This window comes from Corvus hawaiiensis, chromosome 14, assembly GCF_020740725.1.
Source record: "Corvus hawaiiensis isolate bCorHaw1 chromosome 14, bCorHaw1.pri.cur, whole genome shotgun sequence".
NCBI classification, from domain to species: Eukaryota; Metazoa; Chordata; class Aves; order Passeriformes; family Corvidae; genus Corvus; species Corvus hawaiiensis.
The window spans coordinates 18,947,123-18,975,092 of NC_063226.1; the positions used below are offsets into that span (position 1 = coordinate 18,947,123).

The following is a 27,970-nucleotide window of genomic DNA, read 5'->3' on the forward strand; positions in this document are numbered from 1 at the left end:
ACTCTCCTGCGGCGCTCAGGTCTTTTTGTCCTCCCTCGTCCCTGCTTCGGGGACGCTCGGGTCTCTCCGTCCATTCTCGGCTATCTCCGGCTGCGCTCGGTGCTCTTCGTCTTTCCTCGGTCCAGCCTCAGCAGTGCTCGGGTATCTCCGTTAATTTTCGGCACTCTTCGGCAACACTCGGGCCTCTCCGGCAGCTCTCGGGACTCTCCGTTTTCCTTCGGACCGGCTTCGGCGGCGCCCAGCTGCCCCGGCGCAGCGCGCAGCGCGCAGGCGCGGGCGGCCCCGGCGGCCCTTGTTGTGGCCCGGCCGCCCCGCCATGGCGGCCTTCGGCGTCCTCAGCTACGAGCACCGCCCGCTCAAGCGCCCGCGCCTCGGCCCGCCCGACGTGTACCCGCAGGACCCCAAGCAGAAGGAGGTGCGGGGGCCGGGCGTGTTGGGGGGACCCGGGGTGCAAGACCGCCGTGCCGGGATCGGAGCTGAGGAAGCGCCGGGTTAGCGGCGCGGGGGTCGGGAGCTGGGCTAGGGAGCCCCGTCCCGCCGGGTCCCCCGAGGTTGAGGGGCGCTGGCCGGGCCGGGGGAGTCGCGGTCGCGGTGTCCCAGCGCTGCCCTGGGCGGTGCCTGGCAGTGGCGGCTGGGGGAGGTCGGGGGAGCAGCCGGGCCTCGCCTCCTTCAGCCCCCGCGGCGGGGACAGAGGCTGCGGCGGTGGGCGCGGAGGGGCCGTGCCGGGCCCTGCTGACCGTCCTTCCCCCGCAGGATGAGCTGACTGCGCTGAATGTCAAGCAAGGCTTCAATAACCAGCCGGCGGTCTCTGGGGACGAGCACGGCAGTGCCAAAAATGTCAATTTCAACCCGGCGAAGGTGAGAGGCGTCCCGACAGTCGAGGGGCAGGTTTGGCAGGGCAGGCTGCTGGATCCTGGACAGTCCTGGGTCTCGTTCTTTCCCTGTGTCGAGAACTAGATCTTTCCCTTTTTTATGGGTGTTTTTAAGACTTGACCCTCTGTTTCTGTAGAATCCAAGTTCTGCATTCGTTTAGAGCTGTGTCCCACCTCTGAGAGAGGAGGTTCTTCTCTTGCTGAGTGCGTTTTAGGGTCAGGTCTGTGTCTGCAGCCTTCGTTAAGCCAGCATCTAGGACTCCTTATATTCTGCAATTAAGGAAGAGGGCTATCATACTAGGAGAGGGAAGCTTCTTATTGGTTTGGTTACATGATGGCCATGGTAAAAGAAAAGTACGATTTCTTGAAACATCTGGAAGTTTTAAAATGGGTGTTATATAATAGGCTTCAACTCCATTTTTCCAGTGTCTGAAATCAAGATGTTGACTTCCTGACAAAACAACTAGTAATGACCTGGGTTGGAAGGCAATCAATAAGCACAGCATATTTGTTTTCTTTGGCTGACTTCTGTCTGAGGAGCCTTCTGTCTGGTTTGACAAGTATTTGTAAAGAGTTGCGTTCATCTCAGCTTGAGTCCCTGCTTGGTTATTGTATGAGTTATCTAAAAGCATTCATCTCTGCAAGTACAACAAGGAGTTATTGGCAGTGCTTTGTGTTTCAAAAGTTGATACTGGTGAGACTTCTAGTAGGAAAGGTAAATGAGACTTTAAGTACACTGAACAGGTCTTGACCTTTGAAATTTAATTAATCCTTTTTTTTTCTTCTCCTCTAGATCAGCTCAAATTTTAGCAGTATTATTGCAGAAAAGCTGCGGTGCAACACCCTGCCTGACACAGGGAGACGGAAACCCCAGGTCAATCAGAAGGATAACTTTTGGCTGGTGACAGCACGTTCTCAGAGTGCCATAAACAACTGGTTCACAGATCTGGCTGGAACTAAGCCCCTCACTCATCTTGCTAAGAAGGTATGTTACAGGAGAGGCAGCCTGGCAGGGCAGAGAGTTTAATCTGTGTTTGTTTCTGGAGGTTTTCTGAAGGTTTTTACTGTTTGGAGAAGTTTCTTGTCTATACATCTTGTGAAGCTTTCAGCTTGAAGAGTGGATGTAGGATTTGTAGTGCCCTGACTGTAGTCATCCACACTTAGAGAACTCGTCTCTTGTCTATTCTTTGGAGGTGTGTTCAGCTTTGCCTTCTGGCTTGTACGACATGACTGATTTATTTTAAAGTTCCTTTGTTTTTCAGAAGAGCTGCCACTGTTGCATTTGGTCTGTTGTTTAGATTAGGACATTTCTGTTGTGGAGGGTTTTTCAAGTCCTCAAAAGTCATAGTGAGAATTACTGAAAATAATCACCTAAATGACTTCCCAGACTTCTGTTTCAGTGAGGTGTTCCTGCTTTTTGGCAGAGGAGAGTATGTGTGCTAACACTTGGTCTTGGCCAGGCCTACAGTATTTTTATGCCCTGGAGTCTAGGGGTAGGTATTTTCCTTATAGCTGTGAATTCTGTAGGATATGAAAGAAGGGTCTTACTCTGGCATTTTATCAGGCCTGATAGCAAGGGAGATAACTCTCTCTCAGGGGAGGCCTACAAACAAGGTACTCGGGAATCTGGTGTGCATTGTGGAAAAACAACTTCCAGTTGCGAAATGGTCTGAGTCACTCCTGGGGGGGAAAATAAAGTAATCAGATTTTCCCAGAATCTGATTCTTTATAAACTTAGTCCTTCTTTGTGCTGTCAGTTTCCTGAGGTCATGGTGAAGGCTTGAACCTTTCAGGGTTTTCCCCTATTTTTTTGCAATGAGCTGCATCAATTTTCATGGACATAGATGTGAAAGAGCGACTGTCAGTAGCCAAGTGGTCTGACTTTGAGGCCACTTGGAAATTGGCCTCAATTGGGAAGAATGTAGGAAACATAACAGGTCAATGAACTGTCAGTAGTTCAGGGATTTGAAGATACCTGCCAAATGGGCCTGGTTTTGTGAATTTTTTTTCATTCCTCTGTGAAAACACACATACTTTTGCTCTCCAGAGTATTGTGTGGAAATGAGCCCCACAGCTGTACCTTTTCCTTCAATGTGTTATTGCTTCCTGGTTTATAGTCCTGCAGTCTGATGATTTCCTCCTATGTTGTTTCTTGAATTTTGAATCTTGGGCTAGTAAATTCCTTCCTACTATGGTACTCAGTTCTCTGTTTCTCACAGTCTTCTGTTAGGTATTCATGATATTCTGAGACTTCTGTAACCACTCGTTTTGTATACAAAATGAAACATCTTATCTTCACTTTTTATGTCAGATACTTCCTTACTGACTCAGTGCTTAGTCTGTATCTTTCATAGTTCTTTATGTGCTCTCTGGAGGATAACCTCCAAGATGTTTGCAGGATTCAGGGTGTGGATTTAGAGTGATGTAATTACATTTTCTGTCTTCTTTCACTTTGTTTTGTTTCTGTTTATACTGAAATGCAGCTCTGGTACTGTTGCTTTCTGACCACGGGTGAATTTTGGCAGCAGGTTCTTTGAAGTAGAGGTGCTGTGTTGCTCTGTTCACTTTTGACATTCTCCACGCCTACAGCAGGTATAGCTACTTTAGCTGCTTCAGTTCCTATTCTAAGTGCTTGGTTCAGTTCTCCCTCTCAATTCTGTTACAGGTGCCCATCTTTAGCAAGAAGGAAGAAGTCTTTGGTTATTTGGCAAAATACACTGTTCCAGTAATGAGAGCAGCGTGGCTTATCAAAATGACTTGTGCCTATTATGCTGCCATCACGGAAACGAAGGTGAAAAAGCGTCATGTCATTGATCCCTTCATTGGTAAGCACTTTGTGTGAAGCACTGGGTTTGTCCATCACAGATGTTTCCTTCTTAGCCTGCTCTTGATTAGTAAGAGGTAGCCTGGAAATCCATACAAACTTGTTTCCTGCTGATAAATCCTTGGGTTCTGACATGCGTAACTGTCTGAACAACAGGCCCACCTGTGAGAGTATACTGAAAATTAAATCTTAGTGGCCATAAATACTTTCTGGGAGCCTTACTTTTCTTTCTCCCTATTAAGTTCTACTGAGCTCTACTGCCTAACCTATTTTTTTCTTACCATACAAAGACTGTAAATTTTCAATTTAGCGATGACTGATTAGCTGCTTTCCAAGTGAGTGTGTATATTTCCCAGAGGATTTTGGTATGTTGCTCCCTGTCTGTGTTTCCAGTTTCATTAAGCATTACTAGATCCTACATCCTTTGCATCCTGGCCTGCTCCAGATTGCTGTGGTCTAGGAGAGTTCCCTGGCTGTGTTCTCATTTCTTTGGATTTCCACTTATGCACCATCCTGGTTCTTTCCTGCTCCTGGTTGCCACAGTGCTCACTGCTAACCTGTTTTCTCCAGAATGGACGCAGATCATCACCAAGTACCTGTCAGAGCAGCTGCAGAAAATTGCAGAGTTCTACAGACAGTTGCCAGGGCAAGGCTGTGGTTCACCATCAGGACCAATGCCCCAAGAGGTGGAACAGGCTTTGAAGCAGTGGGACTACAATGAGAAACTGGCTATGTTCATGTTCCAGGTGAGGGACTGGCAGAGACTGCTGAGTGGGTGCATAGCAGAGGAGGGTGAGAGGAGTGGATGCCAAAGGATTTATTTCTGCAAAATACCATCTTTCTGTGAATAGACCACTAGAACTATACGCAGTTTTGAACTCAGTAATGGGACAGGGGTAGCACAGAACTGTGAAAACTTCCAGAGTTGTTTCCACTGTTGGAAAGCAAGCTGCTGCTGCTGCTCTGCCTTATCTAAGTGGAGGTTACTTCAACGTCTGTCCATTTGGTCTGCTTTTATCTGTGTGCAGGATGGCATGCTGGACCGGCATGAATTCCTGACATGGGTCCTCGAGTGCTTTGAGAAGATACGGTCAGGAGAAGATGAATTTCTGAAAATGCTCCTTCCTTTGCTGCTGCGGGTGAGAAGAAAGGCACTCCGCTTGCTTTAGGAGAGTGCTTTGGCTGTCCCCTTCCTATTGCCTAAGTGATTAATGAGTTATTTTGTACCAATAACCCTAAGGAGTGTCCCTCTGAGCATCCTTCTTAGGTCTTGCAAGGATGTCCTTCTAGTCCTGCTCTCTTCTGGTTTTTATTCTCTACCCTTTTTTCCTGCACTGGACTTGATAATCCTTGCCCGTGTCACAGCTGTGATAGTTCTACTGATTGTGCACCAGTACCTGGAAACTGCTTTTTTCTTTCTTTCTGTTACAACAGATTCTAGGCACACCTTTGAAGCTCTGGGAAGGCTGGGTGTGGGTACATTTTTATATGTGAAGTCATTGCCAGAGAGCATTTCAAGGGTTCTTCTGATGCTTAGTAGCCAGGGGGTGATCCATGATGCTAAGGAGCTCTCTGTAAAAAGGGACTGCCTCTTCAAGGCAGTGTCACACACTGTAGTACTTTGAGAAGGTCGGGGTTTTTTTCTTGTGTTTCTTGTGACAAGGATGTTTTCCCCTCCTTCCATCTTCCCTGCAGTACTCTGGAGAGTTTGTGCAGTCTGCATACCTGTCCAGACGTCTGGCCTACTTCTGCACCCGCAGGCTTGCTATGCAGCTGGATGGTGCTGGTGGGCACCCACCACACATCCTATCTGCCCAGGCAGGGAATGCTCTTCCTTCAACTCCCACCCCTCAGCCAGCTGCAGGGAATCCTCCTCCCAGCCCTTTCAGCGACTTGTTACTGTGCCCCCAGCACCGGCCAGTGGTGTATGGGCTCAGCTGCATCCTTCAGGTAGGTTTAAGTGATGGTGATTCTGGGGTCAACAGGGACAATTTACACTGTGTGCCATCACCAAAAAATTGTTACAGTCTGAGTCAGCAGCTTCCTAAGTATCAAACCATCCTTGCTGATGTGTTACAGAGCTTGTGTCAGACATCAGTGCTGTTGCAGTGCCCTTGACTGACTTGCATAAGAAAAATGGGCTGGAATAGAGCATTTTGCTCTACTCACAGGTGCCTCGCATGGCTGGGAAAGCTTTACCAAAGAAGGGATGGGAAAGAAAGGGTTACTTCCCATTGTGTATGTCCATAGCAGGTTGTCATCCAGGAAAGGAAATTATGCCAGAAATGAAAGTGCTTTGTAATTTTGGCCACTCTTAAAAACAAACATTCCCGCATCAGGAAAAAAGTTCCCACAGAAAAAGAAAAAAACCCCCACAACTGAACAGCACACACAAGAAACAGCCCCTCCCACTTTATGGAAGAATTTAGTGGTTTAGGAATGGCAGCAGGCTTTGAAAACTACTCTAAACTCATATTCTTTATAGGTGGGATTGATTAAACCTTACATTGCAGTAAAAGGGCAAGTTTGCCAAAGCCTTATTGACAGATGTTATGTTTGAAGAACAGGTGCTGTTGTGACACTGGGATTCAGTCCTTACTGTCCTTGTGTCAGGAAAAGATAGGCAAGTTCTGTTCAGTGTGTGCATTCGTTCATGATTGTGTTTTTCTCCTTCAAGAGGAGAGTGACTAGTTCAGGCGGGTCCATGCAGAAGGAGTGGAGATAGTTCCTTCCAGGGAAGAAAAGACTTGTTAAAGCAGAGAAGGTTCCAGACAGGAAGGTTCCATCCAGTGCAGGATGGAGCAGGAGTTGGAGAGGAAGAGAGCACAAAGCTTGGGTACCTGCTGCTCAAGAGAGAAACTTGAGATGAAGGAGCCCTGACAGGATCAAGAAGCAGCCAGCCAGCTCTCAGGGAAAAAGAGATAAAGAAAATTCCTGTAGTACAGTTGGCTAGAAGTAAGGACCTTCTGCAAGGGTAAGAGAGCAATGTAGGGTTATAAATAACCCCTTTGCATTCTTACTAAGTCTTTGGCTTTGCTTGCTTTCTGTTGAAGTTTGAAGGGTTTTTATTTCTATTTTCTATGTGATAAAACATGTCTTTAATGTAAAAATTGTGTTTCGGAGAAACACAGTAAACTGTGTTTACTCTAGAGAAAACAGATGAGCATATACACCTCAGAGGTTTGGCTGATTTGGAGTTCGAGCACAACCTGCTTAAAAAGTTAACGTTGGTTAATGATGGTCTGATCTTTAGTATGTCTCAGTGGAAACAGCTGCATTTTCAAGAGTGCACATAATTAACCTTTGTTGAAATGTTCTCAAGATAAGCAGATTCCTTAGTTTGAGTGTCTAAAGCAGCTTTGTGAGCCAGAAGGTATAGGGGAATATTATAGGAATTGTTCAGTGATGCTTTGTCTGTGTTTATGTGAGTGTACAAGATCATAAAAGAATGAGAATGCATATAGCATGGTATTGTTACTATAATAATCACACTTGTGGTTGTCAAACAGTATGGTATAATTAGTTTGGGTCTGTTACCTGCTATTTCTTCTCAGACTTTACTCTTGATGAGAGTTGTAAGTCAATAATATAAACACTGGTTCTGGACCATGAGGGCTGGATTGTGCATTGGAGCATTGGACCGTGATCCAAAGGGTCTTTCAGAGCTTAGAACAAAGAAAACCCCATCCAAATAGTAAATATGTTGTATACAGGATAATGAATGCTTGGGCAATAGGATGAAGTAGTGGTTAGTTCTGTAGAAAGTCACGTAACTTAATGTTTTGGCCTTAATTTGCTCAGTGATACCGACTTTTCTATCTGTTGCAGAGTATAATTTTGTGTTGCCCGAGTGCCCTTGTGTGGCATTATTCCTTGACTGATAGCAGGATAAAGACTGGCTCTCCATTGGACCACCTGCCTATAGCCCCATCCAACTTGCCCATGCCAGGGGGGAATTCAGCCTTTACACAGCAGGTAAGCAGCCTTCAGAAAAGGGAGCTCTTGTCGTTTGGGATTACAGCTGTTAGCTCTTTCAGAATTTTCTTTTCATGTTGTGTGATAAGCAGATCTGGAGGTGCTGTCTCACTCCCAAGGAATTAAGTGCTCTCATTCTGCTATAAGCCAGACAGTCATGTCCTTGGAAGATGGGCAAAGTCTAACCTTAAGTAGAATTGCTGTCAATGTCTCTGTTTTCTAATAATTTTGTTCACAGGACTTCTAAGGCATCCTTTTGTATGTTTACACAAGTCTATTGTTTCTAGGTTCGGGCAAAGCTGCGTGAAATTGAGCAGCAGATTAAGGAACGTGGCCAGGCTGTGGAGGTTCGCTGGTCATTTGACAAGTGCCAAGAAACCACAGCAGGTAACTTGCTGTAGGCTGAAGTTTCTCTCCCCCTGATCCATGTGCTACTCTGACAAAATCCCTGTCTGGCTATTCTTTTTCATTTTTTCCTATTTACTACTGTTCATATTTACTGTCAGCAGTAAGACATGGCTCTATTTCTTTCCAGTGCAAAATCTTATAAGGATCCATTTCTCCAGTTATAGAGGGAGTTTCTGTTACTGGAAGCTGGAAATATGTACCAGGAAGCTATACTCTTGTCTATGTGCCATGCTCTGATGCTTTCCCCTAAAATCTGCTGTTTGCCACAGTGAAAGTCAGGATATTAAGATGGGTGGACCCTTGCCTGACTGGTACAGATTTCCTTGGGCAATGAGCCCAAGCAATGAGCTCACAGAAACTTCTCATAGAATCATAGATAGTTTGGGTTGGAAGGGACCTTAAAAATGAAGTAGTCTCAATTTCCCTGCTATGGGCAGGGACACCTTCCCCTAGATCTGGTTGCTGAGGGCCTATCCAGCCTGGCCTTGAACACTTCCAGGAATGGAGCATCCACAATTTCTCTGGGCAACCTGTCCCACTGCTTCACCACGCTCAGAGGGGAGGATTTCTTCCTAACATCCAGTCTCAGTCTATCCTCTTTCAATATTAAGCCATTCCCCTTTATCCTGCCCTTGTAAAAAGTTTCTCTCAAGCTTTCTTGTAAGCCCCCTTTAGTGTGAAAGGCAACAGTTACGTCATCACCTTAGAGCCTTTTCTTCAGGCTGAGCAATCCCAACTCTTCCAGCCTTTCCTCCTAGGAGAGGCATTGCATCCCTCTAATCCACTTGATGGCCTCCTCTGGACTCACTCCAACAGGTCCATGTCCTTCCTGTGCTGGGGACCCCAGAGCTGGAGGCAGCACTGCAGGTGGGGTCTCACCAGAGTGGAGCAGAGGGGCAGAATCCCCTCCCTCCCCTGCTGCCCACAGGGCTTTTGCTGCAGCCCAGGACACACTTGACTTTCTGGGCTGTGAGCTCATGTTGCCAGCTCGTGTCCAGCCTCTCCTCCACCAGCACCCCCAAGTCCTTCTCTGCAGGGCTGCTCTCCAGCTGTTCATCCCCCATCCTGGATTGGTACTGGGGTTGCCCTGCCCCAGGTGCAGCACCTTGTACTTGGCCTTGTTGAACCTCGTGAGATTCCCATGGGCCACTGCTCAAGCTTGTCCAGCTCCCTCTGGATGTCATCCATCCTTCAGGAGTATCAACCAAACCACTCAGCTTGGTGTCATCTACAGACTTGCTGAGGGTACACTTGATCTTTGTCTATGTCACCACTCATCACTGATGTCCTTTGGGACTCTGAGCCTTTGACCACTACCCTCTGGTTGTGACTGTCCAACCAGTTTCTCATACACTGAACAGTCCAGTGTGCCTGGTGCTGTGTAGGCCCTCCCATTGCCAGAAAACCTCAATATTTTTGCAGTGACACCAGCCATGGAGCCATGTGTTAATAGACTGGGCCCATCTGTTTCTTCCAATGTCATTGCCTGTAACTGGAAGGATAGAAGAGAAAGTAGCCTGTGTTCCAGAATCCCTTGCTGATGGTCGGTCCCAAGGTCCAGAAGTCCCTTTTGATTATCTCTGGACTACACTTGCAACTTCATCTCCTCCTGTGTGGGAGACCAGGAACTGGTACAGTCTGAGGGCTGTACCAGGCTAGGAAGTTTCATGATTTCAATGTCCATAACTTGGGCCCCAGGAATGCATCAGACTTTACCCTTAGAGAAGAGTGCATCTGGCGTTTGGATAAAGGGCCCAAACGCTCTGTTCCTCTTAGAAGAGAATCACCTACAGCTACAACCCATCTTTTTTTTCCTTGTGGAACTGGTCTTGATATGAGGTGTAGGCCTTTCTAACCTTGGCTGACCTTGACAACACATCTAGTGTTGCTCTAGAGTCTGTTGTACCAGGTGCCAAATACACATTTCTCTTCTCTGTTCTCTTCTAGGTTTCACTATTGGCCGTGTCTTGCATACCTTAGAAGTTCTGGACAGTCACAGCTTTGAAAGATCTGACTTCAGCAACTCTTTGGATTCCTTGTATAACAGGATATTTGGGCTGGGTCCGACCAAAGACAGTCATGAGGTGCTCTGGGACTTTGCTGCTGGGCCCTGGTCTTGGATGTGGCTGTGTTCTTGTTTATATCCCACTTGTTACTGTCCTGTGTCTGCAGAGACATGTCTCTTTGGCCAAGAGACATGATCTCCATTGAAAAGGATTTCATGCAGCCCTGTTAGGGAAATACTAAAATGAGAAGGGGGGTTCTGTGCTCTAGAAAGTCCAACAAATAAGCTTGAGAGAATTCACTGATGAAAGATATCAGTCTGCATACCAGATTGGTGCTGAGGACTTGTTGTGTCAGTACTAGCCTGGTCATATTTTGGGCTGGCTGCTTATTCTTGGGAGCTCACAGTTCAGGTTCCTCTTAGCCTGGGACGTGAGGTATTTATGATGTGTAGGGCCACAGTGCATCCACTGCTGCATTGGTTCCTGGCAGTGAGCTGCAGGACTGGCTGTTTGTATACTTCGCATGAGGGTGTCGAGAAGTTGTGTTGTACTTAGTGCTGTGATTAGCACTCTATAGATGTGCTGCTGGAAGAGAGATGATTTTCTGGAGCAGAGTCAGTCTGGAGATTTGTCAGGGGCTGTGGAACTCATGTTGCAAAATGGAGTCAAAGCAGGAGGGCTCTAGCTTGACATCTGTCCTCCCTGTTAGGAGGAGGGGAACGTAGTAGTCTTCAGGCTCTGTTCCATGGGGAGCAGACCCACTGTTATATCTGCTATCCTTTTCTGCTTGGCTCAGGTTCTCACTGCAGTGCTTATATCCCCCCAGATCTCCCCAGACGATGATGCAGTGGTGGCCTTGCTGTGTGAATGGGCTGTCAGCTACAAACGGTCTGGGCGCCACAGGGCCATGGTCGTGGCCAAACTCCTGGAAAAGCGTCAAGCAGAGATCGAGGCTGAGGTAGGTCCTTATTCCTGGAAGGCTGGGAGCACTAAAGGAGAGCAGAGGTTACCTAATTCAGATTACACCGACAGGCAAAGGCTGATCAGCACAGTGCCTCTTGTCACTGGTGCTGCTAATTATGGCATTTGCTCCATCTGACCCAATGTAGGTCATAAATGAGCCTGTGGGATGGTGCCTATCCCATTTCTTGGATACATTTGAGGACAGCTGATTGCAGTGCGGAAGCGCTGACATACTTGGAGACTGTGAAGTAGCTTACAGAAACCTGTGTGGTGGCTTGTTTATAAGAGCAAGATAAAAAAAGAAGTCTTCAAGAGAATTTTTCTGAGATTTACGGATAGGAAGGTTCTCCTCTGTGTCAGCAGTTGGTACTTTTTCTGTTTCTGCAGAGGTGTGGGGATTCTGAAGTCGTGGATGAGAAGGGCTCCATCTCCTCAGGCTCTCTCTCAGCAGCCAGCGCTCCTGTCTTTCAGGATGTCCTTATGCAATTCCTTGACACTCAAGCTCCTATGCTAAGTATGTAAATAAGAACTTGTGGTCTCCCAGTTTTTAGATTTCCCTCTCTTGCGAACTTGCAGTTCTCTTGTGTGTAGATACTGGTCTAAATTCTCTGTCTGGCTTCATTGCAATTCAGAGCTTACCTTGGAGAGGAAGGAAAAGCAGCTTGTAGGGCCAGATGACAGATTATGCAGAGGCACTTATGTTAACAGAGCATTGACCAAGGATAGATGAGTTTAGCTTAATCAGGAATTGCTTCAGGCTGAGAACTAGAGGGAGGTTTTTAACTGGTTACAGAGCTCTGGGTCTCAGTGGAAGTTCTGCAAACAGATTAAGGGTGATAGGGTAACAGGTCTGAATGATGCAGGCAGCTGTTTGTATACCCAGGAATAGCACTTCCAGGCTAAAGTCCAGTGCCTCTGGGCTGTGACACTGGAGAGCTTTTGACTTAATTGCTAATTTTTGAAACTGGACTTTCTGCTTTTAGTCCCTCCTGTAATCTCAGAACTGTGTGTCAGTCACTGTGTTGACATGTCAGGAAATGCGTTCTCTTGCCCTAGGTTAGGTGGCTGGTGTTGCTTACAGTGGTGCAGAACTGCTCTGATAGCCCTGACTGTCTGTGTTGTCCTTTCAGCTGATCCAGGGAAGGAAAATGAGAAGGTGGAGTTCTTTAATCTGGTGCTGCTGTTCTGTGAGCTAATCCGACATGATGTCTTCTCCCACAACATCTACATGTGCACGCTCATCTCCCGGGGTGATCTTGCCATGGATTCACATGGGCCTCGCCCTCCCTCACCCTTTGATGACCCTGCTGAGGAACATGACAGGAAGGAGACAGAGGGAAGCAGTGGCATCAAGCTGGAGGTGAGAGCATGAGCACCATGGCCCTCCTGTACATCTCTGTGTTGTGCTTGCCTGTTTTTACTAGCTTTGCAGCCTCCTTGCTATTACCTGCTGGAGGATGTACCCCGGTTTCCTGCTCTTCCTTCCCCCAACCTTTCCTTAGCATTTCAATTTAAGGTTGTGTTCTGAGTGACTGGAAAGGACCTGCAGATTGCAGAAGGGTAGATAGGAAAATCTTGCATGGCTTGAAACAGCAGCATATAATGAGGTGCTGTGTGAGGCCTGTCCGTGATATTTGAGGTGTATCAGGCTCCAGCTTGCCAGGTACTATGGGTGTGGTGGCATATTGCTGTCGCTGTCCAACATGGACATCAATGCTCTAGTCAACAAACATTTTCTTGTTCCCTGATGCATCACTGAGATGTAAAGCTGCTCTGTCTGTTCCCAGGACACAGGTCTTTCAGAGCCCATGGACATTGACCACAACCCCAGCATGCTCTTTGATGACATGGAAAAGACAGACTTTTCGGTACGTTCCAGCATCTCCTACCTGTTACTCAGTAAGTAGGGTCAGGGTGTTGTAGGGAGCCCAGGAGCAGCATGTGCCTTGCTTTTGTGTATCTGCTGGAAGTGGCTGGGTTGTAAGGCAGTTGACACTGTAAAAGGCCCTTATAACCTATTTATGTAGGTTGGTGTTCATTCAGAGTAGAGTGAGTCCCAGTCATTCCTGGGACCTCTTGTGCTCTGGCTACTGCCAGCCCAGTGTTTGGGCAGGGTAGGAAGTGGGCTGCTTGGAAGTGGATGGGAAATGAATGACCATGATGGCACCAGATAGGGAGTGACCAGTTGGAGAGGTTTTCTTGGTCCTGGGAGAAGACACTAGTCTGCTTTCATCCTACTGTGTGGCCTTCAGTACTTCTTCAGGTTTACAGTTCTTCATATCTGTGGCCATAGCTCATGGTAGCAGAACACTTTGAAGCACTTAGTAGTAAAATTAATTTGCGGTGCTTGAAAAATGCCTGAGTACCTACATCTATCCAGCCATTTCTGACCTTTCAAGGTACATGTCAGGCAAGTGTGATGCAAAGCTATATGCTTTCCCAGGATCCTCGCTCCTTCTGTGGAAGGGGTTGTTTCCAAAAATCTAAGCCATGAATTTATTACTCCTACTGTGTTATTTCCTTTTGTGTTTAACTTAATATACAACATGGACCAGAAGCAAAAGTAGGAATAGTCTCCTAGCACATTACCTTGATTATTGCCTTAAGAACTGGCTGTTTTTCCAACCCTTCCTGTTCCTGCTCCTTTTTAAGCCTGAGCAGATGTACTACATTCCTTCAGCAATCTTTACTGTTGCATGACCATGTTCCCTAACTACATTTTCTTGTTCTTATGTCTCCCCAGATGTTTTCTCCACCAATGCATTGTGAATCTAAAGCCAGCCCTTCCCCTGAAAAGCCAGATCCTGAAAAGGAAGCAAAGACTCTGCTGAAGGATAAGTCTGTGGAAGGAATGCTAGCATCCCTGTATGACCAGCCTCGGCACATCCAGTATGCAACACACTTCCCTATTCCTCAGGTAGGAGACTTGCTCCTAACTGCTCCCCTGTTGCTTGCCTTGTGCGCTGGTCATGAGGCTGCTGTCTCTCCCTGCTGTGGCTGAGTAAGGAGCAGTCCTGCTTTTCTGAATGGCTCCTTGCTTACTCCCAGCAAAGCTTCTGAGATGAAGGTTTTATTTTTCTTTCAGAGATCCAGATGTGAAGCAAGATTAAAGCATTCAGCCTTGTAGTTGCTAATGCAGTTGTCTCTTTTGGTTCCCCAGGAGGAGTCATGCAGTCATGAGTGTAACCAAAGGCTGGTAGTTCTTTTTGGGGTTGGAAAACAACGGGATGATGCTCGGCATACAATCAAGAAAATAACTAAAGACATTCTAAAAGTCTTAAACAGAAAGAGCACTGCAGAGACAGGTTAGTAGAGCTTGAGACACTCCTTTCTGAAGTTAGAGTATCTTTCCAGTTGGCTGACTCCCTTGTCTGGAGTCTCACAGTGAAAGGATTTTACACAATCTACAGTGTCTGGTAAGAGGTACTAGAGAATGAGTCTGGAGTGGTGCTCTGTTTTCAAACAAACCAGCAAGTAAGACAGTTGGTTTCCTGCTGGCAATGTCTGTTTAATTAACTTGTCTTCAGAAGAGAATTGAGTCATACAAGGCTGAGAGTGAGACCCTGGCCAAAACTTTGGCTTTTCAGATTTTATTTTATTTATTCTTGCATTTAGATCCTTGCACAAGAAGCAGAAAATACTTTGCCAATGCATGTTTGACAAAGACTTTGCTGAACATACACTGTTACACTTCAGGCACGTGCTAAATGCATAGGATAGGAAATTTGGATAGCTGGGTCAAAATCAGCGGAAAGCCTCTGATGTCCCACAGCTGAGAATCTGGCTACAATTTTTCTTTCTTTGTCTGATGCCTGAAAGGCAGCTTAAAATGTGGTAGAAAGATGATGCTTTAAGAGGTGGAGTACTCTGACAAAGAAACTTCTGTGGCTGAGCATCTCCAGTCCAGAATGCCTGTTCTCATCAGGGAATAGGTATATCTCTAAATCAAAACAGAAGGATATTCCAAGTAGTACTTTCATTTGGGATAAACTAGATGTCAGCCCTGCTGTCATTCTTAGGTTAGGAATGCCTTAATGTTTGGGGGTTTTTTTCAATTCAAGATAGTCCTTATCAACTTAAGGTCTAGGACTCAGGCCTTTTGCCTATGCTTCATGACAGGGGCTGATCTTGCTGGGGAACTGTCAGAAGCTGATGGCTGATGTTTAATCAAGCCTAATACTGTTTTCTGATATTTTCAACTTTGGTAGGTGGGGAGGAAGGCCAGAAGAGGAAAAAAAGCAAGCCAGAAGCCTTCCCAACAGCTGAAGATATCTTTGCAAAGTTCCAGCACCTTTCTCACTTTGATCAGCACCAAGTCACATCTCAGGTATGAAAATTTCAAAACTGCTGTCCTTCTTGGGCCCTGACTGTATCCCTTTGTGTTACTGAGAGCAGCTTCCTGGACAGAAAAAAGGAGGTGAGCCTGCTGAGGGACTTCTGAAAGGGGAGATAGACTGTGTGTTATCTTGCACTTGCAGGTATCTCGTAATGTCTTGGAACAGATCACCAGCTTTGCTTTGGGAATGTCATACCACCTGCCTCTGGTACAGCACGTGCAGTTCATATTTGACTTGATGGAGTATTCACTCAATATCAGTGGTCTTATCGACTTCGCCATCCAGGTAAGGGCAGTGTGCTCTGGTGCTTCCTGGGGAGGGATTTGTCCACCTGAGAGGCAGCAGATCTGTGCTGTGATAGTTGGCCTGCTCTGGTCATCACTGGTGACCCTCTGACCTGTGTCATGAAGGTGGTCAGATTATATGGTCATTGTGGTGCTTCTGGGCTGCAGCTGTTAGGAATAGGTTGTGTGTGGCAGATAGTCTTGCATGTTGTGTTCTCAGGATTATTCTTCCAAAGGATTTGGGCTTGTCTCCAAAGGACTTGCATTGCATATCTGTCCCTGGTTGCAGCAGGGCCTTGTTCTAAATGAGAAGGGGGTTGTCTGTCCCTGGCACCTTGCCTAACTTGCTCCCCTGGAAAGATCCTTGGCACATGGCAGCTCAAGCTGCCTTTGGATCCTGCTAAAATCCTGTTGCTGTTTCTTCAGCCTGTACCAGGTGTCTCTTGAAGCCTAGCCTGGAAAGGATATCAGAGTGAGATTTATGCAGGATAGAACTACCAAACAAGCTGCTTGATACTGCCTGTCCCAGTCACCCTCTGATACCAAGCCCTGACAGCCCCTTGTACTGCCTGAGACATTGTGCCAACTGTTCTGGGGTACATCCCTAAGTAGAAAGTGCCTGGCAGTGCCTTTCCTGGCAGGTCCTATAGGCTGTGGGTTTGGTGTGCCTCCTCCCTTTCTGACCATACCTTACCCCTGTGGCTGTTGAAGGGTTTTTCTGTCATTGGGTGCAGTTGCTGAATGAACTGAGCGTGGTGGAGGCAGAACTGCTGTTGAAATCCTCCGACCTTGTTGGCAGCTATACCACCAGCTTGTGCCTGTGCATCGTGGCTGTGCTGCGGCACTACCACTCCTGCCTTATCCTGAACCAGGACCAGATGGCTCAGGTCTTCGAAGGGTAAGGGCATCTCCCTCTCACAGGGTGTAAGGAAGCAGTGTGTGTTCTGGGGGTTCATAAGGGGCAGGGACATCTATATCCTACCCAAAAGGCAGCTACTCAGGGTTCAGCTCACTTCTTTTGTCTCTCTGCAGTCTGTGTGGGGTGGTGAAACATGGCATGAACCGCTCGGATGGCTCCTCAGCAGAGCGCTGTATCCTGGCCTATCTCTACGACCTGTATACCTCCTGCAGTCACCTCAAAAGTAAATTTGGGGAGCTATTTAGGTGAGTCTGATGCAGCTGAGATGCAATGGGTACTGCTCACTGTAGCACCTTGACTTAAACTTTGCTTTTGATCTTGTTTGATGGGATTGCTCAAGAGCCTCTCAATGATTCAGTGGATAATCTTGACTCTTAAATCATCATCTTTTGGTAAATTACCTCAGTAGTCCTCTGTACCTCCACAGGTCTGTACCTACCCCACTCCTGGAGGATAGATGTAGATAGTTTTGTTCCTGCTAAACTGATGACTGAGCAGTTCATCTTAAAGGTGGTTCTCTGCTCCCTAATACTCCTTGAGCTGTTTCTGAACCTGCTCTGCTTGGTTCTGGGTTTGTTCCTGTGCTACTTTGCACTCCTTTTTCTGCTCCTGTTGGCTGTTTGGGTTCTGCTGTGCTGATGTTGCCCCCAGGTTCTGTCCCATGGGATTAGTTTATGCTGCGACCTTCTTATCTTGGGAACTGTCCCTCCACTAGCTTCCATAGCCACCCAGAGATGGAGTCCACATATTTCCCAGGCTTTGTGCTTACCTGATCCTGTGAAGGGGTAATTCTCCTGACCAGCCCCGTTTTGCAGTACAATGCTTCACTTTGTCTTCTCTCTCAACCCCTGCTCCCTATTAGTGTTTCCAGTGCAGGTGTGTTGTGGGACCATCTGAGCCTTGGTGTTACCCCCCAGTGAGGGGCTGTGAGAATGGCTTTTGTCTTGATATCAGCTGGCCAAACTCCCAGCTACAGAGAGCATTGGAAGTCTCTCTGGACTGAATTGAGAGCAGGAGGGATTGCTGTTGTCATAGTTTGTCATAGTGGAGTTCTTTGAAGGAGTTGTCATACGTACAGAAATGAGAAACCTGATACTAGTCTGAATTCCCAAAAGCTGCTCAGCAAAACTTTAAAGTAAGTGGCCACAGATAAAAGGGAATAATCCCTAGCAGGCAAACAGTAAGTTAGAGATTGGAACAAGGAGTTCCAAAGCACTCTGCTAATTCTTGTGCTGTTTTATGCCTTAGAAGTGTGAGTGGTGATATCAAAACTTTTCATATAGCTGTTACTTAGCATATAATAGAAGTTGGCTGCAGGTTTTTGTAGTAATTGGTCACCATTGATGGTGACCAGGTGATAAACAGACAGATGAAATTCAGTGTTGTTAAACATAGAAAAATGCACATAGGATTGTCTTTGTTCCTTTCTAAATTCTATGTGGTGGTGGATATATTCTACTGGTTGAATAAAGGATCTTTGAGCTGTAACAGATACATAATTGAAAATGTCATTATAGGGTACAGTAGCAGTCAGAAAGCAAATTAAATATTAAATATTGTTTGGAAACTAATGGAGAACAGAACAAACAGCATCATTAGACCCCTGTTTATGTCATGGTACAACTGTGCCTTGTGGTTTGGGGCAGCAAACTCCAAAAAGCATGTAGTGGATTTAGGCCCAAAGGAGGGTGAGTGGATAAATTACTAGAGGTTTGGAATTACTTATGAGGAGCTGAATCTCCTCCCCATAGAAGAGGAGTACTGATAGAAATTTTGTAAAGTTCTGGTTGATGTGGAAATAAACTGAATGTTTAACATGTCTTAGAATGCAAGCACAGAAAGGAATAAATAGAAAAAACCAAATGTCTTTATTGGTACACAGTGATCTTGAGTTTCAACATGTTCTTGCCCAGAGAGGGTTTGTCTTTGCTCACCAGAGTTCAGTGACCACTTAGGGTTTTGTATTCCTAATCTCTTTTCTGTCCTGTTTAGTGACTTCTGCTCCAAGGTGAAGAACACAATCTATTGCAATGTTGAGCCATCTGACTCCAACATGCTGTGGGAACCAGAGTTCATGATTGACACTATTGAAAATCCATCTGCACATAACTTTACGTACACCAACCTGGGCAAGAGCCTCAATGAGAACCCAGCCAACCGCTACAGTTTCGTCTGTAATGCACTAATGCACGTGTGTGTGGGACACCACGATCCAGACAGGTGAGAGACAGAGCTTTCATGGTTCTACTGAGAAAGTAAATTCTTTAGGTGAGGGTAAGGAAGCCAGTAGCCGTATCTTGGCTGTCTTGGGGTATGAAGAAGGAAGAGCCAAGGCTGGGGTCCCTTAGAAAATCGCTGACCTGATGGCATGCATGAGTAGCAAAGCTGACCCTCTGCTTTTTTCATTATTTATTTAACAGGGTGAACGACATTGCTATCCTGTGTGCTGAGCTAACTGGCTACTGCAAGTCTCTAAGTGCCGAGTGGCTGGGTGTGCTCAAAGCTTTGTGCTGTTCCTCCAATAATGGGACCTGTGGCTTCAATGATCTCCTCTGCAATGTTGATGCAAGTGCAAACATTCAAAAGGGGAAAAGGAATTGAAGCAGGAGTGGAGGGATCCCTTGGGGGAAGGCAAAAGTGAACAAGGGATGGAGGCTTTGTCTTCTGAGGGCAGGGAAAAGGCTTTGAACACCAGGGGCTGCCACTGGTGTTTGTTGCAGCCTGGGCAGACCATGGACGTTGAACAGGGGTTATGGGCCCTTCCGCCCCCCAGCTCGTAGGAATTGCTGACAGAGGGAATGAGGTAGAGGCTGTTTGGATCACTGGCTGATCTCCTCTCTTTCAGGTCAGTGACTTATCTTTCCATGATTCCTTGGCCACCTTTGTTGCCATTCTCATTGCCCGGCAGTGCTTGCTGCTGGAGGACCTGATTCGCTGTGCTGCTATCCCCTCACTCCTCAATGCTGGTAAGTGCATCCCTGCACAAACCTGTCTGACTCAGTTCTGACCCAAAGGCCCGTGCTTAATGGGTACTTGGTGAACCCCATAGCTGTGAAACATGCCTCCAATACTTCTTTTATACTTAATAACTGAATATGATGCTTTAGAGAAATTCTGGCCTTTTGATTTCTGCCAAAAACTGGTTGTGCTAAGGTTTTTCACTGCCCTGCTCTCTCGAGTTTATGTGCAAGCTGAAATAAGCATGGAGAGGTGTTACCGGCCTCACTGTGTGACCACTGTACTCAGCTCTGAACTCCAGCAGTATGCCTCCCACTGATAATACTGTTCAGCTTAGCGTTTTGGCTAGAGCAGCCAGCTGGGCTTACAGCACCTGTGCCACTGCCTTACTCTGCCACCAGCCTTCCTATCTCTGCTCTGGGGATTACAACATCCAGACTCTTGACAGGTTGAAGTTGGAAAGATGGAGCAAGCAGAATGCAGTGAATGTCGCTGGGGATAATACTGATGGATTTGCTCGCTTGCATGTTAATTGCTGCACATGCTCCATATTTGTAAATACAATAAGGCTGCTGCAGCTTCTTGGTTGGCTGCTCCAGGGCAGTGCACTGTGAATAGCTTTTGGATTGAGAGTCAGCTGTCCTGGTGCTTAAGAAATCTCAGTTGTCTGTTTTCTTTACATAGCCTGCAGTGAACAGGACTCAGAACCAGGAGCACGTCTGACCTGCCGGATTTTACTCCATCTGTTTAAGACTCCACAGCTGAACCCATGCCAGCAAGACGGCAGTAAGTGAATGAACCTAGAGCTTTTCTTTATTGTGAAAGTACTGAGGCTCCTGCACCTCAAGAAGAGAGATACAAGACCTTTTGGATAGAGATCATAACCTGCTTGCTTTGAATAAAGCAGGCAAAGCCTGATGCACTGCTTTCTTCATAGGACAAAGAACAGTATCCTTCCATTTATGTCACTCCATGGTAGCTAGGCATTGGGGAGAAGGTTCTTGGAGGCAGGAAACCAGCCAGTAGAGGTGGCCTTGCTGTCACTAAACCATTAGAGTAATGATCACTTCTTCTTTTATGTCTTGAGCTTTGTATAGCCTCTTAACTTGGTGCCAGAAGCTGCTGTTTTACAGCACTCCTTTTCTGTGTGATGATGGAAACATTCCAGGAAGCTCTGTTCTTGGCTTCTCACCAGTATCCTGATAGCTCAGATTTCTAAATCCAGTCTGTATTCTAGGTCTAGGGTACTGTTGGAGCTTGGAGTTCATGACACAAGCTCTGCACCCCATTTGGATTTCATGGTTCAGTTGTCACAACGTGATTGACATTATGCTTCTTGAAACTTAATTAAATGGACGCCATGTTAGAGTTAGGAAAGGAACTGGCCTCGGGATTCTCTGAGCTGAATTTTATGGTACTTGCTGGCACATAATTCAGGCAGCTCTGGAGCCCGTGCCTTTCTCTCTTACTGAGTATTGCCTTTCCCCTTTGTCCTCTTTGCAGACAAACCTACTGTGGGAATTCGCTCTTCCTGTGACCGTCACTTACTGGCAGCTTCCCAGAATCGCATTGTGGATGGAGCAGTCTTTGCAGTGCTGAAGGCTGTCTTTGTTCTGGGTGTGTACCTGTGTTAGCCTGAGCCCATAAGCATGTTTTTCATGGGAGTGGGAGAAAGGCACTATATTGTATGTGTTGGCTGTACAGAAGGCCAGAGGAGATGTGTTCTGGTGAATATGTGGCTTGTGTGTAGCTGTAAACATTCTTTGAGTCTCTTTTCTGCAGAGAGATTACTGATCCCAGGGAGAGCTTACAGAATCTCAAGAAGTTTTTTGAGTCAGGCTTTGTGGTTAGAGTTGTTGATTACGTGACACTTGTGCTTTCCTTTTAGGAGATGCAGAACTGAAAGGTTCTGGCTTTTCCCACCCTGGAGGTGTTGATGATCTCATGGATGATGAGCTGGGCACCAGGAAGGCTGGTGGTCGGGTAGTAACTGTAGAAACAGCTAGCTTGGATATTTATGCCAAATATGTACTGAGGAGTATATGTCAACAGGTGAGTCTGTCCCATCTTTAAGTTTGTCCTTATCCCTTCTGCAGACATATATATCCCATATGCCTTTCTTCAGGTTGGGTTTGGCAGGTATTTCTTTGAAAGATCAGTGAAGAACCTGCAGTGTTTCTGTCATGTGACAATACAGAGGATTGCTCACTGTTAGCAAAACACAGAGACAAGCAGTACTCAAGAATTAGGTGTTGCAGTATGCAGGGACTGCCTTCCCTTTGCTTTGGCAGTAGTGCAGGGCTCCTGTCCAAGGAGGGGGAGTGCTGGGAGTGGTATCCTGAGATGTGTGCTGAAGGCAGAGAAGATCAGCACGATAAAGACAGTTTATTGAAATGATAAATGGTGTCTTTCAGAATGCAGCTTAAGTGTTTCTTGCAGCTAAGGCTGTTAATGTATCCCTGGGCTTTGCATTGCTCTGTTTAGTTAATTAAAACAATGACAACAAAAGCCTTTTGCTTAGCCTAATCTGACAGCACTGGTATTTCTTTTCCTTTGAGGAAAGTTGACACTGACCTGGCTAACAAGGTTGCAGAGTGGAGTGGATGTAACCATGCTGTATGAAAATGGATGTTGAAGGGTATCCTTAGCCTTGGTTATAAGTTTATTCTCTCAGCAGGAAAGATGTAGTGTTACAATCTGAAACCTGTATTTTACATTACTAATGTGTAAACCGACCATCAGTGCTGTGTGTTGTCCTCATGCTATTGTTTATTAATTGGCTCATTGCATAGCAATGTTACCAGCTTACCAAAAAAGAATTGGAACCACCTGTTTTTAAGTATAAATTCAACATTCTTGATGTCACTGAAACCTGACTGTAGCATTTACAGAAGTAGATTTTCCCTTGCTGATCAAAGTCTATATAGGCAGGACTCGAAGTAAGTAAAAGTGTTTGTGCACAGCAGGGAGTAGCAGTGCCAGGTATCACAGCTCATACCAGTTGTTGGCAGCATTGGTTATGTAGGAGTGAGCATTCCAGTAGATACCCATGAGTTACCACCAGACTGGCTTCCTGCAGCTGTAAAGGGCTGATAAAATTCTGTATTTAATATTAGCACCTCCACTGTGAGCAGTCAGCTTGCACTATCAATGCCTTAAATTGTAGGTTGTGATTTCTCAATCTCAGCTTCAGGTATATATTTTATAATAGATTTCATTGTGAAGGGATGGGGAAAAGGAGCAGATTATAATTAATGTAAATGTTTCTTCATAGACTCAGAATGGTTTGGGTTGGAATGGACCTTAAAGGGTTAAAGGCCTTAAAGGTCATGGGCAGGACCATGTTCACTATACCAGGTTGCTCAGGGCCCCATCCAACTTGGTCTTAAACACTCCCAGGAATGGGGCATCCACAGGTTCTCTGGGCAACCTGTTCCAGTGCCCACCTCTTAAACCTGTTCAGGTCCCTCTGGATGGCATTCCTTCTCTCCAGCACGTCTTTCTTTCTTGTTTATACCAATAAAGTGGATTGGAAACGATGTCTGAGTTCTTGTAAGAAGCTGAGCAAGTGATAAAAAGTCTTTCCAAGGATATGTGTATTACCTAGGCAGGAAAGAGATTATAATCAAGAGATGATGATGATGTAGCAACACTGAAGAGGGGAAATGTAATAGGCATTGGAGAGGTCACTAAATCTCATGTATTGGCAAAGTGTAAACTTCATCTGGAATGAAGGTAATGATCTAGGCTGTGATTTCACGAGGATTTCAAACCAGAGTTTTGACCTTTGCAGTCTTTGTGCTTCAGTGCTTAGAGTGCTGCCCACTGCTGAAGGGCTTTTCCAGCTTTCTAGGCTTAGCATCAGCACCTGTGCATAATGAACTGGATCCTCATCTCTTCTTTTGTTGTCACTTCTCAGTGGAACAATTCTCTGATCAGGCTTGCTCTGCAGATGCAGAAGTGCTTATATAGCAGTCCTCTGTTGATTTTAATTTAATGAATTTGCCTAATTTTAAATATGAAAAATTTCTGCACTAACAAATGCTGCCAGTTAACTGTAAATGGAGTGAAGTACCTACCTCATGTTTGGAAGCTGCTGCCCTTATTATTATCATACATTTAGGGAGCATCAACTGAAATTGAGAGGCTGACAGTAATAGTTTTCTGTCTGCCTTCTCATGACATGTGGCTTGTATCCAGTCAGTTATTTTCCTTTCCAGAGTTTGAGATGTAAAGTAATTGGTTTTTACTAAGTATGGCAGTGTGTTTTCCATGACTATATGAGAATTAAGGGGTGTGCTTTTCCCCAAGACATGTTCTGGTTTTGTGCTAGCTGCAACCCTGAGTTACCTAATTTAGGAGAGCTCCAGAGCTTTGTTGTGCTGGAAATAGACCAAACAATTTTAAGTGATCCCTTCTGATCTTCTGAGCCCAAGTGGCAGTGTTGATGGAGCCTGGACATGGTAGTGACTGTGTACTGTTAAATCACACCAATATTTTCTCAAAAGAAAGAGCAACTACTGTGTTTCATTACTGCTGACTTGTCAAAGTTTGTTTCCTCTGTTCCGATTGCTGTGCTGTGCCTGATGCCTGCTGAATCAGGATAGTACAGTTCATGAAGAGAAATGATTATCAGGCATAACTGCATACTAATAAGGCTTTTATGATTTTGATGTGTTCCATGCATCTCTCTGAAACTGAAGCAGGGGCGTTGGCTTGGAATCAGACATCAGTTTGACTGTGCTGACTCTGCCTTCGTCTTGCAGGAGTGGGTAGGAGAACGATGTCTGAAGTCCCTCTGTGAAGACAGCAATGACTTGCAGGATCCTGTCCTGAGCAGCACACAGGCCCAGAGGCTGATGCAGCTGATTTGTTATCCACACCGGCTCCTGGACAATGAAGAGGGAGAAAATCCTCAGCGACAGAGAATTAAACGCATCTTGCAGGTGCAGGCTCCTGGCAGAATCGGAGTGTCCTAGTAGTTGCCTCATGTAAATGCACCCCTCTGAGGAGTGTGTCACTCGTTATGGTGGGACCTGAGGATGTGGGTTGGTGTAGTCTGAACTGAGATAAGGAATTACATGAAGTATGTGTGTGTGTGCATTACAGAATTTGGACCAGTGGACCATGAGGCAGTCCTCGCTGGAGCTGCAGCTCATGATTAAACAGACAGCAAGCAATGTGAGTTTCTGCTCAGAGGGGATCATACAAGGGAGAGTGAAGTGGCTGTTTGTGAGTTGTGGCTGTTGTGGAGAGGTGGCCTGGCAGAAGGGGGGATAGGGAGGAAGTAAACAATGAGGGAGTCAGGCCTGTGAAAGCCAAGCATGAGAAAAAAGCAATGATTCTGAGACCCCAAGAGCAGCAGCCATGGGGAAGCTGGCAAACTGGCTTTGTACTGAGTTGAAATCTGCAAGCAGTAAGTGCTCTCAGAGAAGGATTTGACTGTCTTTTTCTTCCCTACCTACAGGAGATGAACTCCTTGTTAGAAAATATAGCCAAGGCCACCATTGAGGTATTTCAGCAGTCAGCAGAGACCAGCTCTGCTAGCTGTACTGGTAATGGAGTCAACAGTATCAGTAGCTCAACAAGTGCTGCACCTGCCAGCAACAAATCCAAACCCATCCTCAGGTAGGTGTAGAGCCAGCGTGCAGCTCCCTTGTAGACAAGTCTAAATCTTAAATTGCATTGTAAACATTTTCTTCTCCTGTGTTGCCACAGCTCCCTGGAGAGATCCGGAGTGTGGCTGGTGGCCCCTCTGATTGCCAAGCTTCCAACATCAGTGCAGGGCCATGTGCTGAAAGCTGCTGGAGAAGAACTGGAGAAAGGACAACATTTAGGGTCATCATCCCGCAAGGAGCGGGACCGCCAGAAGCAGAAGAGGTGAGTCCAGGGGGAAGGGCAGGCAGTGCTTGCTGTGCTGATCCCCCAGCCTGGCAGTATAATTCCTTCTCTGTTCTCTCACAGTATGTCCCTCCTGAGCCAGCAGCCGTTTCTGTCACTGGTGCTGACATGCTTGAAAGGACAGGATGAGCAGCGGGAAGGCCTCCTCACCTCTCTGTACAGTCAGGTCCAGCAGGTAGGGGTCTTGTTTCTCCCCTGTAGGTGTCTTGCTTCTCCCCTCACTTTCCTCAGGGACTCGCCCCTCCAGCAGACAGGCTCTTGCGCACGGCCTCAGGATGTTGCCTGTCGTACCCTGTTTGGCATAGGGAGCTTGAGCTGACCATTTCTGAGTCACCAGACAGTGAGTGGTACAAGCTGCTCTCTCCAAGCTTCAGCATACAGCTGGTGAGGTCTGTCCTTTCTTCTGTATTTCTTAGATTGTTACAAATTGGCGAGAAGATCAGTACCAAGATGACTGCAAAGCCAAGCAGCTGATGCATGAGGCCTTGAAACTGCGGCTGAATTTGGTGAGCAGTTGCAGAAAAAGAGCTTAACCATCTGGGCTGAGGAGTTGTCTGCCTTTTTTTTCCTTTGGAACAAGCACACACTAGAGGGTCTATATATGTCCTGAGGCAAGGAAGTAGGAGAGACACTTGTGCTGCTTCTAGGTCTTGAGCCCTGAGTGGGACAGGGTGCATAAATAAACTCCCTTGCTCTGTTTCACCAGGATGAAATCCAAAGACTTGGTCTCTTTTTTGTAGATATGCCTTCCCCTTTGAATGATTTTGCAGCCCACAGCACTACTATTTGCATCTGAGGTTTGGCTGCTGACAGCAGTCTCCTTCAGCTCTCAGTAGGAGATAAGCTCCTTCAAGCTCTGGTTTAAGCTCCTTTCTCACTTCAAAATCTCAGTGTTTCTTGGTGTCCTTGTGACTAAACTCCCTTTCTCTGCCAGGTGGGGGGAATGTTCGACACAGTCCAACGCAGCACACAACAGACAACTGAATGGGCCGTGCTTCTCCTGGACATTATCAGCAGTGGCACTGTGGACATGCAGTCAAACAAGTAACTTTTTGGCTGACTTCTGGTGTATACACTTCTCAAGGGAGGCAGTTGTTAGCATGGCCCTGTTTCTCATGTGAGCTGGCTGTTTCTCTAGATGATCTGTCAGAAGTGACAGCTGAAAGAGACTTCGGAGTAATAGCAGGCTACAACTTAGGTCCTGATAGCCAAGTGCACTCTGCCATATTCAGAACAAACTTGGCTTTGCAGATGCAGAGAGAGATGCAGGGGAGAGCTGAGTCTGCTTTTTAGAGGTGCTGAATGGGTACAGAGGAGTCCAGTCTTAATCTGTAATACTGCACCTAACTCAAGTGGGAGTAAAACTCAAGTGTGGTGTATAAGGAAAAGGAGGATTAGTGTGGGAGGTTATTCTGAAGACTGACACTTCTAAATGTGGGCGGAAGTCTTGACAATCTAATAGTGTTTGGTGTTGCAATGATGGCAGAGGCTTTTTATCAGCTTTTCAGGTGACTGACCTTTCTGCTCTGACCAACAGTGAGCTCTTTACCACCGTGCTGGACATGCTGAGTGTTCTCATCAACGGCACCCTGGCTGCTGATATGTCCAGCATCTCTCAGGGCAGCATGGAGGAGAACAAGCGGGCGTATATGAATCTTGTCAAGAAACTCAGGGTGAGGGACACCAGGCTCTGTCTGGGGACCCAGAGTGTGCTGTGTTGTGGTTGTCCAGCTATGCAGATTTACCTGTGTCTCATGAACAGTACCTGTCCTGTTGCTGCTGTTTAGATGAAGTAGTGAGGGTGGCCCCTATGACTCTGTAGGACTGAAGGGTGCAAAGGTGAGAGGTAATGCAGGGATGGAGGCCAATACCAGAAGAGGCATAGGTGGGCTTTGGATGGTTTTTCCTGAAAAATTCTTCAAGTCCTCTCTGTTGCACTTGTGCAGAAAGAGCTGGGGGACCGTCAGTCTGACAGCCTGGAGAAGGTGCGACAGCTACTGCCACTTCCCAAGCAGACCCGAGATGTCATCACCTGCGAACCTCAGGGATCCCTCATTGACACTAAAGGCAATAAAATAGCTGGTTTTGATTCCATCTTCAAGAAGGAGGTAAGTGAAGCATTTTTGTCTGTATCACAGCTCCTGAGTGCAGGTGTCACCTTGTCCTCTGATGCCTTAAGTCTGCACAGCTTGGGAGGCATCTGTATGCAGTGCCTCATTCCCTGATGAGCTTTAAGTGGCTGGCTGCACGCAGACAAGCTGGCACATAACCATGTCCAGAAAGGGCAACGCTGGGGTGTTAATGCTTGGTGATAGCATGCTGCTGTGACCTGAGATGTTAACTAAATTTGGGGGTTGTATTTATGGTTATATGAAGTGTAAGAGAAACACATAATCCCTGTCACATAAGTTACTGGGCAGAGCCAGTGTGAGGAGACTGGCAGAGATGGGATGAAAGAGACTAGACAGTTGTTGATGAAGGCCTTTAGAAATGGCTGCTTTGCCACCTGGAAGAGTAAGGACC

The 27,970-nt window shown here is 46.4% G+C and overlaps 1 protein-coding gene across 3 annotated transcripts in view; it reads left to right on the forward strand.

Moving 5' to 3' along the window:
* The first annotated feature begins 270 nt into the window (after positions 1 to 270).
* MED12 (mediator complex subunit 12) overlaps positions 271 to 27,970 on the forward strand; it is a 36,216-nt gene continuing 8,516 nt past the window's right edge. For all 3 annotated transcript variants that reach the window (XM_048318392.1, XM_048318393.1, XM_048318394.1), the window contains exons 1-35: positions 271 to 415; positions 754 to 858; positions 1,666 to 1,857; positions 3,538 to 3,697; positions 4,267 to 4,442; positions 4,725 to 4,835; positions 5,392 to 5,646; positions 7,525 to 7,671; positions 7,959 to 8,058; positions 10,027 to 10,163; positions 10,912 to 11,043; positions 11,436 to 11,562; positions 12,179 to 12,408; positions 12,836 to 12,916; positions 13,792 to 13,965; positions 14,209 to 14,353; positions 15,257 to 15,375; positions 15,527 to 15,670; positions 16,404 to 16,567; positions 16,702 to 16,833; positions 18,581 to 18,808; positions 19,009 to 19,153; positions 19,434 to 19,554; positions 20,231 to 20,332; positions 21,050 to 21,163; positions 21,435 to 21,598; positions 24,313 to 24,492; positions 24,656 to 24,727; positions 25,014 to 25,174; positions 25,265 to 25,426; positions 25,511 to 25,622; positions 25,864 to 25,953; positions 26,382 to 26,491; positions 26,985 to 27,120; positions 27,394 to 27,555. In XM_048318392.1, the coding sequence (XP_048174349.1) occupies positions 317 to 415; positions 754 to 858; positions 1,666 to 1,857; positions 3,538 to 3,697; positions 4,267 to 4,442; positions 4,725 to 4,835; positions 5,392 to 5,646; positions 7,525 to 7,671; positions 7,959 to 8,058; positions 10,027 to 10,163; positions 10,912 to 11,043; positions 11,436 to 11,562; positions 12,179 to 12,408; positions 12,836 to 12,916; positions 13,792 to 13,965; positions 14,209 to 14,353; positions 15,257 to 15,375; positions 15,527 to 15,670; positions 16,404 to 16,567; positions 16,702 to 16,833; positions 18,581 to 18,808; positions 19,009 to 19,153; positions 19,434 to 19,554; positions 20,231 to 20,332; positions 21,050 to 21,163; positions 21,435 to 21,598; positions 24,313 to 24,492; positions 24,656 to 24,727; positions 25,014 to 25,174; positions 25,265 to 25,426; positions 25,511 to 25,622; positions 25,864 to 25,953; positions 26,382 to 26,491; positions 26,985 to 27,120; positions 27,394 to 27,555 (4,989 nt within the window). In that variant the 5' untranslated portion in view covers positions 271 to 316. The remainder of the gene's footprint in view (positions 416 to 753; positions 859 to 1,665; positions 1,858 to 3,537; positions 3,698 to 4,266; positions 4,443 to 4,724; positions 4,836 to 5,391; positions 5,647 to 7,524; positions 7,672 to 7,958; positions 8,059 to 10,026; positions 10,164 to 10,911; positions 11,044 to 11,435; positions 11,563 to 12,178; positions 12,409 to 12,835; positions 12,917 to 13,791; positions 13,966 to 14,208; positions 14,354 to 15,256; positions 15,376 to 15,526; positions 15,671 to 16,403; positions 16,568 to 16,701; positions 16,834 to 18,580; positions 18,809 to 19,008; positions 19,154 to 19,433; positions 19,555 to 20,230; positions 20,333 to 21,049; positions 21,164 to 21,434; positions 21,599 to 24,312; positions 24,493 to 24,655; positions 24,728 to 25,013; positions 25,175 to 25,264; positions 25,427 to 25,510; positions 25,623 to 25,863; positions 25,954 to 26,381; positions 26,492 to 26,984; positions 27,121 to 27,393; positions 27,556 to 27,970) is intronic.